General features: G+C 36.1%; 2 protein-coding genes across 4 annotated transcripts; one reads left to right on the top strand and one right to left on the bottom strand.

The window, feature by feature from the left end:
* Positions 1-1674: 1674 nt before the first annotated feature.
* On the top strand, positions 1675-6799 carry LOC103441759 (RNA-binding KH domain-containing protein RCF3-like). 3 transcript variants are annotated; one of them, XM_008380461.4, is made up of 8 exons: positions 1675-1815; positions 2249-2978; positions 3255-3710; positions 3856-4110; positions 4355-4690; positions 4946-5134; positions 6099-6248; positions 6436-6799. In XM_008380461.4, exons 2-7 carry the CDS (start codon positions 2280-2282, stop codon positions 6240-6242), a joined length of 2079 nt encoding a protein of 692 aa, XP_008378683.3. In that variant the 5' UTR covers positions 1675-1815; positions 2249-2279; the 3' UTR covers positions 6243-6248; positions 6436-6799. The 3 variants fall into 3 exon arrangements, with proteins under 3 accessions (XP_008378683.3, XP_008378685.3, XP_008378684.3); XM_008380463.4 differs by having other exon boundaries at positions 1687-1815; positions 6439-6799; XM_008380462.4 differs by having other exon boundaries at positions 1705-1941.
* An 845-nt stretch (positions 6800-7644) lies between these two features.
* LOC103402093 (amino acid permease 6) lies at positions 7645-14209 on the bottom strand. The gene is made up of 7 exons (XM_029107271.2): positions 13932-14209; positions 13589-13822; positions 13379-13472; positions 11859-12073; positions 11624-11766; positions 8387-8614; positions 7645-8278 (listed from the first exon to the last, which is right to left on the bottom strand). The coding sequence occupies exons 1-7, from the start codon at positions 14041-14043 to the stop codon at positions 7853-7855; spliced, it is 1452 nt and encodes a 483-aa protein (XP_028963104.2). The 5' UTR covers positions 14044-14209; the 3' UTR covers positions 7645-7852.
* Between the last annotated feature and the right edge of the window lie 299 nt (positions 14210-14508).

Below are 14508 nucleotides of genomic sequence, written 5' to 3'. Positions count from 1 at the left end.
CGATTCTTTAGTTACTTTTTTGACCTAGAAGTTAATTAAACTCGACTTTGCACATTTTAAAGTGGTTTCTCTTTATTGTGTGTTACCTTAGTCAGTTAGAATTGCTTGGAAAGACTATGAATATATTGTGCCGGCTAAGGCTTAGTGAAAAAGGTATTATGGCCTAGACGCGTTTTCTATTCTATTATTTACTCAATTAAGGAAAGTACATATGCATAAGAATTCCTAATAGACTTATGATGGCGTATCCTATTAGGAACTTTTTGACCTTCTTTCCATACATTATCTTATTAGGATTATGTACTCTATACACGTTATATAATAGAGTGAATTGTGAATTTAATCCTTGCATTATCATATGAGTGAAAATTAGGTCCTTAAATTATTATTTTTTCAGAAAAATAAGTCGTCAAATTATAAAAATTTGCCAACTACATCCCTGATATTAGATTTGAAACTACCATATTTCAATATTCCGTCAATTTAAGTGACGTTACTTGCATGTGATACACATTGAAAGGTAGATTGGTAATTTTGTGTAAAGAAATAATGTATGAAATCAACTTTGGAGGGTAAATTAAAGGTTAGATTTGCAACTTATATGAAATGTTAAGGGGCTTATAAGCGAGAAAATAGCGGTATAATACTCTAAAGTGTGTCAAGTGACTTAACTTTGACGAAAAATTCGATAAAATAACTTTGAATGTAATAGGAGGGTTGAAATTAGCAATTTTTAGTGAATTTAGGAACTTATTGTACTGACAAAGACCTAATTTTTAATGAGGTGATAATTCAGGGATTAATTCGACACTTCACCCTATATAATATGCTCATTAGATATCGTAACTTATCGAGTAGAAACCAATAAGTTGCCTTGCTACACATGTCGAGAGAGATTCAAGAATATTTCTATCAAATATGTCAATTACTACTATCGTGTGTTTTAATCATACGCGCATTTTACATTAACATGTGGTATCAAAGCATTTATTCATATGATTAAAATCGCAAAGAATTCGCATGTTTTGAAATCGCCAACTTGCAAATAAATTTACTGCAAAAAAAAAAAAAGTTTTTGCACAAGACAAAACGTAGTTTATGTTCTACTGTTCTAACTTGAAGACATCTAAATATAATATGTGGACAACTCATATTGAACGACGATGAAGTGAGTTGTTTGGGCTCAATGCATGAATATCTTGGTCTACCTTGATTCACAAAGTCTGAATCAATTGAAAAAGGATAGGCGGCCAATGTAGAACTGGTTTCACATAAAGCAAATTGTGCGATGGTTCACATGAAGTGTCGTGTTGTAGAATGTACAAAATTATATATCCAAAAATTCAAACAAGAATACAATATGTACCTCGCAATTTGAGGTCAATTCCTCTTATAATATTAACTAATTCTACTACTAATTTCACCGAGACCTCTTACGATAAACCTCGTAATTTGATTTGAGTGCAATGCCTCTCCAAACTTGATGCTCCCATCACTTTTATTTATTGATTGTTTTTTTTTTAATTTTAAATTCGAGAAGTGTTCTTTTTGAAATAGAAAACATAAGCTATGGGCCGAAGCCTTTTCACGTATATTGGGTTTTCAGTGCAACAGTACACAGCCTTCTGGGCCGGGTCATCCTTAACCAGACCGGAGAAACCAATCCGGTTCACCATATTAGGGATTTCATGCTTTTGGCTTCCCAAAACCAAAACACTCGTTCATCGGAAGAAGGAAACCAACGTCCAGAAGTTGAACAAGTTCTGTCTTCCGACCAAACGGAAACCTCTGCTTCTTCCGAATCCACCACAACCGGTGAGTCTTTGACTTTACCGATCAGTTTCTCATGTTCTCCTGTCTCTTATTTCTTTTTCCAAAGACAAATTTCATGTGTTCTTGCAATTTGGGGGCTGAACTCTAGTCTTTTGCAATTTGGGACAGGTGAGGGAACTTTCATAGCACCTACATTTTCCTAGCTGCCAAACAAGATATTAGGGGTTTTGTTGTGTCTGCTGGTTTTGTATCATTTGTTGGTAAAAGTGTTTGCAATTGGGATAAGGGTTTGTTTATTATATTTTATTCGAGCGATATTCGAATCTAATCTAAACTACGAGGAGGAGGATTCAAAGTGGGATAGGTTACTGTAGCGTTTACTGTGATTTTAGAGCTCTACTGACTATTTTCGGAGGCCCCGAATGTTAGATTCTTCTTATGTTTTATTGTTTTTGTGATTCTATGCGAATTGCAGTGCTGTTGGTCTGCTATAATTTTGGGTAGAAATGTCGGCTCCATTGACGCCTTCGAAGAGACCACATGAGGAGAGCGTTACGGAGACTAATGGGAAAGGGAAGTTGCAGAAGTCTGAAAATTTAGATTCTAAGCTCTCCGCTGGCAATGTTGCTTTCCGGGTGCTGTGCCCTGCGTCCAAAGTTGATAATGTCACTGGTGAAGGTGGCTCTGTCATATCACAGATTTTTCAAGAAACTCTTGTAAAGGTCAGAGTCGAGGAACCTGTTCCGGGATGCGATGAAAGAGTTATTATCGTGGGTTCTGATAGAGAGAATGATGTTGGTAGCGAGCATAGAAAGGAGGACGGCATTGAAGATGCAAATGTGGATGAAAAGCAAGATGACGCTAAGGCGCCAAGAGAGAAGGATGAAACTCAGGAATCTGTTCCTATCGAAGATTCAAAATCTGATACTGAAGATTCAGTAACCCCATCTTTGCAGAAGGCTCTGCAACTTGTATTTGAGAGAATAGTTGAAGGGGAAACGGAAACCGATGGAGGGGATGAAGAAAGTAATAAGTCTTTGACATTTGTTTGTAGGTTACTAGTCCTATCATCTCAAGTGGGATGCCTCTTGGGAAAGGGTGGTAGTGTTATCAAACAAATGTCATCTGAAAGTGGGGCACAAATCCGGATCCTTCCCAGGGATAAACTTCCATTATGTGCTTCAGCTTCGGATGAACTAGTGCAGGTAACTTCAAATATCACTATGTATTATGTAATGCTATCAACCATTGCTGCGGAAATACCTACTTTAACGTTTTCCATCACTTAATTTTAATATAATCAGCAGGGTTGTCAAATGCTCATGCAATGGAATAGTGCGGATGTAATATTCACGCGTTGGGTGTATATTTAAGCATTGGAAATTTGCACATTACAGTTGACTTTTGTGTACGTTAATATGTTGACAATTCTGATGCATAAAGATCTATTTGGACATCATATTATGATAATTTTGCTGCAGATTACGGGGAACATTGATGCAGCTAGGAAAGCCATTGAATCTGTTTCCCAGCAGCTTTTGGAGAATCTGCCTCGCGATAGTGATGATTCCCTTCCCACCACCGGGCCATCATCTAATTCATTCGGTCAACCGCTTCCAAGACCAGAAATATATCCACCACCTAACCATTCTCAAGGAGCTCCTGATATTGATCAGCCTGGAGATTTTGCTGATTCCCATTCTGCTGCTCATCGATTAAACCCTAAATTACATGGAAGTGGCATCCCTCGTAGGATGAAGCCTTCTCAGGAAGTCCTGACTTTCCGCTTATTGTGCCCTGAAGAGAGAGTAGGCGGTGTAATTGGAAAGGGAGGAACCATAATAAAGACACTCAAGCAAGAGACAGGCTGTGAAATCAAGGTTATGGAAGGCGTGCCTGACTCAGACGATCGTCTTATTGTTATATCTGGTCCTGCGGTATGGTTTTGGATTTTTATTTTTATTGGACTTGTGTTGTTTGCACACACATAAGAAAAAAAGAGACACATTGACAAATAGAGACATGTACATGCCTGCACATGAACACAAACTAAACTTTTTGACAAACGATTTACTATTGCAGCACCCAGATGATAGGATATCACCTGTCCAAGATGCCGTTATTCTTGTGCAAAGTAGGATATTCAGGGCTATACCTAATATCAAGGAACAATCCATGATGGCGAGGCTTCTTGTTTTCTCTAATCAAATTGGTTGTCTCCTTGGAAAGGGTGGTGCCATCATTGCAGAGATGAGAAAGTTATCTAGGGCACATATCCGCATAATGGGGAAGGATCAAATTCCAAAATGCGCTTCAGTTGATGAAGAAGTTGTTCAGGTATATTTCTTTAGTGCATGTGTGGTTCTTTCAGCCTGAAAAGGTTGGCCATATCTCTATTTGGGGTATCATTATATGTGAAGTTGCTGTAACCCTTTATGTGGATATGTGCATGTTGCTATTAATAGTCCAGGAATTCTGACTTTTTTTGCACGCAAATGTTCCTTGTTTTGTCATACTAAACAAACTCGTCCTTTTTTTCTACTCAGCTGTGGTTGTTGCTAAACTGTTCCTCTTATTACAGATAAATGGAGAATTTGAAGCTGTTAAAGATGCTCTTCTGCAGATCACCACTAGGTTGCGGCTGCACTTTTTTGGTGATGCATTTCCTTCTATAAATTATCATCAAAATCCTGCGTTTTTGGATCAACCACCATTTCAATCATATCTGAGGAGGGACTTCTCACCTCCAAGAATGCATTCTAATTTAGGCCCATCGTTTCACAAGTTCGATGCTGTTGGTGGCCTTCCCCCTCATGGTAGTTTTCATCCTCACGATGATCGTGCTCCTTTTATGCACAATATTCATAGGTTAGGTGCCCCCCCACATTTATCCGAGAGAAGACCTTGGGGTCCGCAGGTATTTAGTTGGTTTAGACACTTTTATTTATAGTTTTGCTTTACATGGTTTCTGTAATTCTCCACATAAATCTTTTCCAACTTTTGTTGATTTTTCCCTCTGTTGCTTCAAACTTTTGCATCATATGCTCGTTTCATCTTAAGATAACTACATGAATTATGTATGGCGTCTATCTGCATTGTATGGTAGTTTGAAATGGGTAAGTCTAATAGTATGTAAGTTGCTGATTACGTTTGTATCCCAACCTATCTGCAGGGACTCCATGAAGGTGGTGGTCCACTAGGCTTGCCAAACTTTCCAGGCGCTCCTCAAAGAAGAATCCCAGGGTTTGGAGGAACCCAACCAGCTATAGTTACCAACACCACTGTCGAAGTTGTTGTGCCTAGTTCCCTTGTTCCTGTTATCAATGGAGAAGATGGTGAATGCTTGAAACAAATACGTCAGGTACATTCTTGATCCAACCAACATTGCCATATTATTAAATCAAGGGCTGTGAGGATACCTGGAAATGGAATGAAGAAACATAGGTTTGCTTTCCACTTTAGGTATAAAATTAAATTAATGATTAAGAATCCTGTAAGTATTTGGTGGTGTAGTTCTGCTCAGCAAACTACTCCCAGCTGATTGAGGTTTTCTCCTAATCACCCTTCCGGTACTCCTAATTCCACAAAAAGTAGGTCACCAATTTTTTCAATTGCCTTGGCACAATGTTAATTAAAGAATGTTACATTCATAGTCTTTTCTTTTTGTTAATTTTATTATTATCTTAAGGGGAGGGGGAAGGGTTCGAAACTATTACAATAATTTAGGGGAGCGGGAAGTTTCAAACCCGGGACGCATGGATAGAAACCCAACACCCTATCCATTAGGATATTGGACCACATGCAAAAAGAATTTAGTTTTGCTTTCATAGTCTACTTCTATATTGAATCGGCACAAAGAAATTAATTGTCAGGATACGAACTAAACCAATGAAGTGACATAGCTAGATAGAGAAATGGAGAAAAAAGGTTGGTGAAACCAAGAAAGAAAGAGACACGAGGGTGAACAGAAGAGGGGAAGCTAGGATTTCAATATTCTCCAATGTTTTGCATAATCAAGGCAACTCCTACGTTACATTAAGTGCATCACACTGTCCTTGGTGCTTTCTGTTATGCAACAGTCCATGTTTTGCCTTTTACTTTGGAAATAAATTAAGCGGTTCGCAATATGCCAAAATAATAATTATTATTATTTGTACTAAACCTCAAATTTGATTGGTTTCCATTGCATGAAAAAGTTCAACTCAATTTTGTTGGAACTTCGAAGTGTATTTATAGATACTAATTTTTTGATTATCTATGATTTTGGTAAGAACATGCTTTGTTGAATAGCATTTACACTTCTAACATGACCAACACTGTTCCAGATTTCTGATGCAAAAGTTACCATTACTGAGCCCAAGCCTGGAGCAGTTGAAACCGTGATTATAATATCTGGAACACCTGAACAAACGCATGCTGCGCAGAGCCTTATTCAGGCATTTGTAATGAGTGAGACTGAATCTTCGTGATTTAGGGTAATACTTTTTTTTCTTCTTGATTTGGTCATCATATTGGGCATATTAAAAAATTTGGTAGTATATACAAATACAATGTAGCACAATAGTAGCAAAGTATGTTTTGTTGGTTAGGTCTCTCTTGCTCTCGCTAAGTTGCGTGAAAGAACATTCCATATGGTTGGTAACGTGTGCTATTTGAAAACAGTAGCTCGGCTGAAGATGAAGATTGAGATCAATGTTGCAGTTCCGAGAAGATTTATCTAAATCTAACAAGGAAAATTCATTGGTCCATACATGAAGAGCTTGAGTTCCTCCTCCTCAAGTTATGCGAGGGATCCCTTTTGGAGCCCATGAAAGTTGAAGAAAAGACTGGATTGGATAATGAGGTTGTAGTAAGTTCTGAAGAAGTTCTAATATCACATTCTAGCCTGTCTTGTGTATCTGAGCATGTGTTAAACTTCGATATAAAATGTTGGATAACCTCATGCTGTCAATTTTAGGTAAATCCGGTTTGTTCTCTTTTTTTCTTCCCCGAAAAGAAATAAAACATGTTCAACCATCCTTTTTCAGTAGGACTCCGATGGATGACTTTAATGTTAGTAGTAGAATAGTAAACAATCCAGATCCTAGTCAGGTGCTTAGATGAGTTCAGATATTTACTTTGTGTTTGGCAAACATTTAGTTACCTTGGTTTGAATTTGAATTAAATGTCTCGATTAGGACAGTTGTTAGTTAAGGTTCAGGTTTGTATGCTGTCTTTGATACTTGGTTTCTTTTTCTCCCTAACTATTGATTGCAACATGCAACATAGAATCTATAACCTGCATTGTGCTATGTTGACATGTTCTAATCTTGGATCCGTGTTGACAATTATGGTGAATGGCGTTTCTTAATGATTTTCTTTTATTTTGTGCTTAAATATTCTTGTTTGAATATTTTGTCTGATTTGTTTGACTGGTAGGGTAAGCATTTTTTATGTTACGATCAGTCTAAATCAGAACATTGTGTTTAAAGTTTGAACTAAAAGGTGTTACTGCTTCGACGTTACCATTTATAGAGAAACTAGCTCAATTTTGCTTACCTGTTGTGAAAATTCAGCCGTATTCAAACCCCTGGGGTTAGCAGTGAGACCTGTGATGATAAGTGGGAAAAAGGATTAGGATTAGGATTAGATTAGGTCAAAGGTTCGATTCCCTTCTACCGGAATAAAGGAAGTCTGACTTGTATACTGAAAAGCCTTCATAAATGAGTTAAGAGTAACAGGCGGGGGTGTTATGTTCTCGTTTAGTACCATATTTGTTGGCTTAAGGAGACACATTTATGAAAATGTAATGTTTGTTCTCGAATATTGTTTCGCTAATCCACATTCCCTTATTTTGGTTCTTCCTTTATTTTCATTTCCAACTCTGGCATATTAGCATAATCAAGGATTAGTTACATTTACTTTTCTTTTGAGAAATACATTGCAACCTTGACCAGTTTGGTAGCTTCAAACTTTAGGAGATATTTAAAATTACAGACTTCATGACTTGTAGGGTTTTACTGGAAACAAAACAATCACACACTACTCACACCTGTATACATACATACATATATGCTATATAAATAGTGAAAAGGGACTACTATTGCTCGGTGTGGAAGGGCTTGTATTTCTTGACATCTGTTGCCAGACCTTGAATCGATGCAGCAGCTGCAACGAGCGAAATTACCAGGCACACCCAGCTCAGAATCTTCATCCAAGTCCAGGTGAAAGTGAACTTGGGCATTTTTGTCCTTGCAATGTACATCTCTATCGGGAAGTAGACTGTCAGCGGCCAGAAGGAGGCTGCTCCGAGCAATCCCAGGAAGTCGTTGAAGAACGGGAACAGCATGGCTAGGATTGCCGTCATCACCACGTATGCGGTCCTCCACACCAATCTGAAGGAGTTGACACAGAATTGACCACAGAACGGAATGTTAATGGGGTACTCGCCATTTATGAACTCGCTTTCCGGCCACCGTTGAGCACAGCTGCTTTCAACAAACCCGAATATGGGTTGGCAGAAGACCTGAACGGTAAGAGTATTGTTATTTATACCATCTCGACTGGTATTGCATAGGTAGATTGTTCCACCTCTACTAGAACGGTGGTAAGCAACATGGTTATGCTTAATTACCTGGTAAGCACCGATTAGGTGGATGGCGATGCAAATGTTGGCGACGTCGACTAGCCAAAAGGGTTCGTAGAATCCGAAACCGGTGAGAAAATTTCCCGGTGCATCATTCCCAAACGCTGCATAACCAACGCATCCGCAGAGAACATAGAACACTGTGGTGGTTGCGATGCCAATGCTAGTTGCCCTCTTCATGGCTTTGTTTTCTGCCGGGGGTGATTTCAGTGTGTCCTGCAATTAGGCCAAATCCATGAGAACACAGCCATAATCGTTAGGTTTATTCTTAGAAGTGAGGATTCTACAACCTGTAATTTCTCACTTTCAATAGTCTATAGTAATAGGGTGATGATTTCCGCACATCCTTTTTAGCTTTCAAACACTTTATTTTTTGAAAGGTCATGGAAAAATGACTTATCTAGCAAATTACTTTGATCACCTACCCCTTGTTTTAGACTGTTTTGGTGAGAAACTACTTACGTTAGAAGTGCTTTTCTTTCTAAGTATATCACCAATGTCATTAAAAATTAATAATGTATTAAGCTATTTTGTCAAACGTAGTAAGAAACATATTTTTTCTTTTATTATGATAAAGCACATTTAGTCAATTCAAAAATAATTTTAAACAAACCCTAATTAATTATAAACATGGCTACAAAAAAATAAAAACTAATTTATTTCCATAATACGTAACAGGAGTGATTTAAATAATCACAATAGTAAATATACATATAGAAAGTGATCCAAAAATCAATAATTAAATCTGCATAAAACTCGCATCATAGAATAATACATATTATAATAACCCAACCCCAAAGAAACAATATTTTTTATTTCTTTGTAGTATATAATTCATGTCCAAAGTTTAAGGTGCCGAATCCCGGCTGATAAAGGAACAACTATAAGGAGATGTGACGTCATAATTCATAATTCATAGGAGGAGAGGAGAAAAACGTGACACAATAAATAATGGTCCGCAGCAAGAAAAAAAAAAGGATGGAGGACAAGAAAAGTAGAAAGAATTTAATTTTTTTTAAAAAGGTCCAAGTTATTCGGTGGAACACCTTTAATGATGGTCCCCTTGGAAACTAAAGTGGGCTGTACAGCTAAAAGAGTTAAACGTGACACCACTAATTATATATTCTCAAATAGCTTAATTATACATTCCTTTTCACTTCTCAATAATACATCTTAGATTCAATTATCGTTAAAAATAAATTTGAATCACAATAGCTTAGGCTACTCCACCCCTTAGTGTAAATAATATCGCTTGATAAAAAAAAACTTAATTAAAAAACATGTTTTTATAAGCGATGTGATTTCTGATTCTAATTTTTATTTTTATTTAAAAAAAAACAATATTATCTACATTAAGGAGTGAGGGAGGATGCTAGTTCTCACAATGAGTTAGCTATAATAATGTGGTTTAAATTCGTTTTTAGCGAGAATCGAATCTAAAACCTCTCACTTACGAGTGAAAATAATATCATTAGACCATAGTACTAAATTGTTACTTTCTAATTATTTATAATGTGTAAACTGAATAATTTAAAATAGGGTTAAAAGACATACAAAAACAAGCGTAAAGAAGGAGAAAATGAGTTCGCATAAATCTTCTCTCTTTAGTTGTATGTGGCGCCCGGCTATGTGTAAAAATTAGAAGAATTTAAAATGTTTTAACTTTTCATTTCTTACAAAATCATATTCTATACTATCTTAATTTACAAACAAGGAAACGAAGCATAATGGTCTAAACATTTCATTTCATTTTATTTTTATTTTTGTAGAAGTATGATACTTTAAAGTATTCTAATTTAAAAAACAAAATATTACGATGCAAGAAGATAACACTACTTTAGACGACTGATTTAAGCACACTACTTTAACATTTCATTTAAGAGTATATAACCTTATGGCATTTTCGAACCATTTAACTTTATGGTTAACTACAGTGTAAAGCTTCCAAAACATATTCCATTTTGGTGATGTGAAAACAAAATTAAATTTTGTCACTTTTATTAATTGTCTTTTTGTTAGAATGGATACGTTATTCCAAAACAAGCTTCTTACTTTAGGTACTTATCACTTTAAGTTATCGGACCACAAGTAACTACGATTTTTTCCAACTAACTTCGGATAAAATTTTATCCAGTTTGCAACTTGCTTAATTATTGAGCAAATTATCTAGAAATATCTATGCACAAAGAGAAAGCTAGACAATTCATGCTTAAAAGGTTTTTTGTATCTACTAACACATGTTTTAACATACGTGGATCGTATCAATGTAAGTGAGATATACTTGTATTAGAGAATACGTTAACAAGCATAACAATTTTCGGTGTCCAACTTTTCAATTTTTAAAACGGTTGGAAAGTTAAAATACTTGAATTATAAAGACTTATCATAGATTGAGTCGAGATTTGAGTTGAAATAAGGTTGAAATGAGCATATTTAATTTTCGATCAACACCTCGACTCATATATCGACCCTATCTTAAACCTTTTATAGGTCTACATAAATATGGAAAACCAGCACAATTGTGTCACCCCTACATTTAATCAGGCACACATGTCAAGTTGCACGTATATGGATATGGTGCCAAAATATTTTGTTTCGATTTTTGTGGCAAAGACAAAACAAGCCATATTGCATGCATGTGAGATATGGATCTGGATCCTCTACCGTTCTTGGGTTGCCTTCTCGAAAGGGTGAAAGAAAAAGAAGAAAGAGAGAGAGGAGGAGAGATTAGAGGGAAGGAGAATTGAAGGGAAGAAAATCTTACTTCGTGAGATATATACCGAAATCATTTATATATGACAAATGAACACACCCTAGCAAGCCGTGTGTTCACGCATATTGTTATGTTCATTTGCGCACCAAGGTAAAACAATTAGCTTAGTGACTAATAGAGATTATGTTTCAACAATGCCGTAACACGTGAATTAATAATTTTATAGATAAGTGTGACAATTATACTTGAAAAGTTTACTATCGCCTCAAAGAAATACCTAGTGATGCATATTTGAAGCAGTAAACACGTCATCACCTAAGACTGTTAGCATGTGTATGTAGTTAAAATTTTATCCGTCTAGTATTACTGATTGCATTTCTTACAGAATCAAAACTAATCACATTTCTAATAACACTTTTTGTAAAACAAGTGGATCTTACTTTCTAGTGGACACAATATATATGGTAGGATTTAGAGATTAGATGGAGATATATAGGTAATTAGTGACTTGCCTGTATTTCCACAAGAACGGTAGAGTAAGCATAAGCAAAGGCAATGTCTCCAATGGCTTGGAAGGTCTTCCAAACTTTCTCAGAGGCCGACACATCTATCCCAACTGTTCCTCCGGTTAAGGTTGTCCTTGCATGAGGTCCACCTAATTCATTTTCCATACAACAATTATAAACACATATAGATATATCATCTGTATATATTTGAATCTATTAGGGTTTAGGTTTAAATATTTACTTATAACTTTTGCTAGGGAGAGGCCAAGTCCTATTGAGGAATAGGCAAAGGACATGATGGCTGCAACTATTGAGAGCCACCAGAGCTTGTGAAAGTTTTGTATTTGGCTGAGAAAGAGTTGGATGCAAGCAAAGATTATCATAAAAGGGTTATTTGATGTGTGACACTTCACATGATGGCCATGCTTGTGAAAACAATTCGACCTCTTCACCGCCCTGCATTAGTACAAAACCTCAAAGTTAATTTCACTTCAATAAAAAAGGGTTTATTTATTTTTTAACTCAAAATAGTCCGTGAGATTGCATAACTACTGACTTTGCTCTCTAACAATGAAAATCGATAGAAGTGTTTCTTGAGTTTGTTCAGCGTAAATCACTTTGGTCATTCCGTGAAAATCTGTCAATATCCTCATCAAATTGTCACGTGAACGATTTCGTGATCACCTTTTAAAGGTATATTTGTCAAACCAACCCATCCACTTAACAAGTATATTAACAACTTTTTCACAGAAAGACCAAAATGATTTACGGTGAACAAAATCAGGGATCACTTCTATCGATTTTCATTGTCAGAGACAAAAAGCAAGAAGTTATGTCAATCTCAAAAGACTATTTTGGCTAAAAAGCCAACAAAAGAAAGAAAAAAAAACAACTTTCAGCAAAAATTATGTTTTAATGTAGAATAAATTAACGAGGTGGGTACAGAACCATTGTAAATATCAATATTGGCTATATATGACCTCTTAGGCTTTTCATAGTAGTTTGAGTGAATGTAATACTTATATATAAGAATCAGACCACTTGAGTTTGATACTTATAATATTACTACTACACTAGTTTGAGTTCAATAACTGTAAGAGTCATACTTTAAAACATGCTAATTTGAGTTTAATATATTGAAGTTTAAATTCATACCCAAAAAATTTCGGCCCACTATAGAAGTTTGATTCATATATGAGATCAATAAATTAGTATCACTCTTTTTTTGGGCATAATATAGAAGGCCTTATGTATCTCACCCTCTTTTTCTCTAGAATACAAAAGCTTTATACGGTTAATATATGGTCCCTATTTTTGCTATTGTGGACCTAGATTCCTGCTAAAAAGGGGTATATACACATACTGTATTCCAACAATATTAATTATTTAATACCAAATTAATTTGAAACATAGGAATGTAAATTCAAACTTGAGTGTCAAAAAAAGTGTACACATCTCTAGCCAACTTAGCCATAGAAAACTTTCATTCTCCTTATTATTTATTCACAAAATCGTGTTTAGTTACGATTATGTATATAGTCCAAATATATGTAGACTGCTGTATCATTCAATACTAACTATACAGATATATAATCTCATGAACAAATTATGAAGCACGAGTTTATTGTGTTTAATACATATATACATACATACATACGTACATATGTATATATGTGTATGTGTGTGTGTGTGTGTATTGACAAGGAATCTGATGCGTTGATTATAATTTGTTAGTGAGCATGAGCGGCGGCGGCTACTTACACCATGCTGATGGATGCAGTGATTGTGTAACCGATGGTAACACCGACCAGATTTGAATACTGAGCCAATCCACACAGCTGCACTTTTCTGCCTCCTGCTCAAACAAAACCCAGGAACACTCCCCAGTTAATTACGTGACCATTGATTAATATAATACAAAATAATAATATAATTACGTAAATAAGAGGATACTATATATGTATATATTACCTAGATTGGCTCGTACGACGTCCATGTAGGTGTAGTTTCTTTTGCCGCTGACAGGGTCGGGAGACCTGTAACAGTCGGCGAGCAGAGTGGCGGTGAAGTAGGTGATGAAAGAAAAGGCCATGAGAACGGCAGGCCCTGCAACCCATCCCAACTGAGCTATTGCCCATGCCAGAGACAATACCCCTGACCCTATCACAGCCGTTATGATATGTGCACTAGCAGTCATCCATGTCCCTTCAAAAATTCACAAAAGATAACATATATAAGTATATATATTTCATACGAAACAGTTGAACAGATTCTGAGTTCAAATATCTTGGACGACAGATAAGTGTATACGTACCAGTTCTTTTGGGACGGCCATCGTCGTCCACGTTCTTGCGAAAGTCACCGTTTTCGATTATTGCAGGGTTGTGATCTATGTACATGCTAGTCTTCTGAAACTTCCCTGCCATCTCTCTCTCTCTCTCTTGATTCCTAGCTCTTAGTTTTGGTTGTCGGGAAGTTGAGAGAGCAACGGTACTTGAAGACCAGAAGGCTTTGATGATAGAGAGAAATGGGGAGTGAGGAGAGTATATATGAATCAGTGAAAAGGAAGAGGGCCCCTAGGGGTGATGGCACATTAAGGGTGAGGACCAGAGTCAAAATAAAAGACTTGTGCAAAGCATGTGGAGTCAAAAAGGTGGGGTAGGGAATTGAGCCATTTATAAAACAAACATTACTTTAAAATACAAATATAGCAAAAAATGATTCTAGGAAACTACATGGTTATTAAAAAAAATTGTGTATCATCCTAATAAATCATGTATACAATTAACATCATTAATATACGTGAAATGTAACATTATTTGTCACATCAAATTGTATATAAATATGGTACAAAAATATGATCTCGCTAATATTTTCTTGAAGCAAAACAA

Source organism: Malus domestica, chromosome 08 (assembly GCF_042453785.1).
Source record: "Malus domestica chromosome 08, GDT2T_hap1".
NCBI lineage: Eukaryota > Viridiplantae > Streptophyta > Magnoliopsida > Rosales > Rosaceae > Malus > Malus domestica.
The sequence above is the reverse complement of the archived record's forward strand: the minus strand, read 5'-3'. Positions and strand labels throughout refer to the sequence as shown.

Bases quoted from the DNA above. Each gene is read 5' to 3' on its own strand.
- LOC103441759 (XM_008380461.4), top strand. From the start codon at position 2,280: ATGTCGGCTCCATTGACGCCTTCGAAGAGACCACATGAGGAGAGCGTT. The intron at 2,979-3,254 runs GTAACTTCAAAT...ATTTTGCTGCAG, and splicing joins CTTCGGATGAACTAGTGCAG to ATTACGGGGAACATTGATGC. The intron at 4,111-4,354 runs GTATATTTCTTT...CTCTTATTACAG, and splicing joins TTGATGAAGAAGTTGTTCAG to ATAAATGGAGAATTTGAAGC.
- LOC103402093 (XM_029107271.2), bottom strand. From the start codon at position 14,043: ATGGCAGGGAAGTTTCAGAAGACTAGCATGTACATAGATCACAACCCT. The intron at 12,074-13,378 runs GTAAGTAGCCGC...GTACTAATGCAG, and splicing joins ACTGCATCCATCAGCATGGT to GGCGGTGAAGAGGTCGAATT. The intron at 8,279-8,386 runs GTAATTAAGCAT...CTTACCGTTCAG, and splicing joins ACCTAATCGGTGCTTACCAG to GTCTTCTGCCAACCCATATT.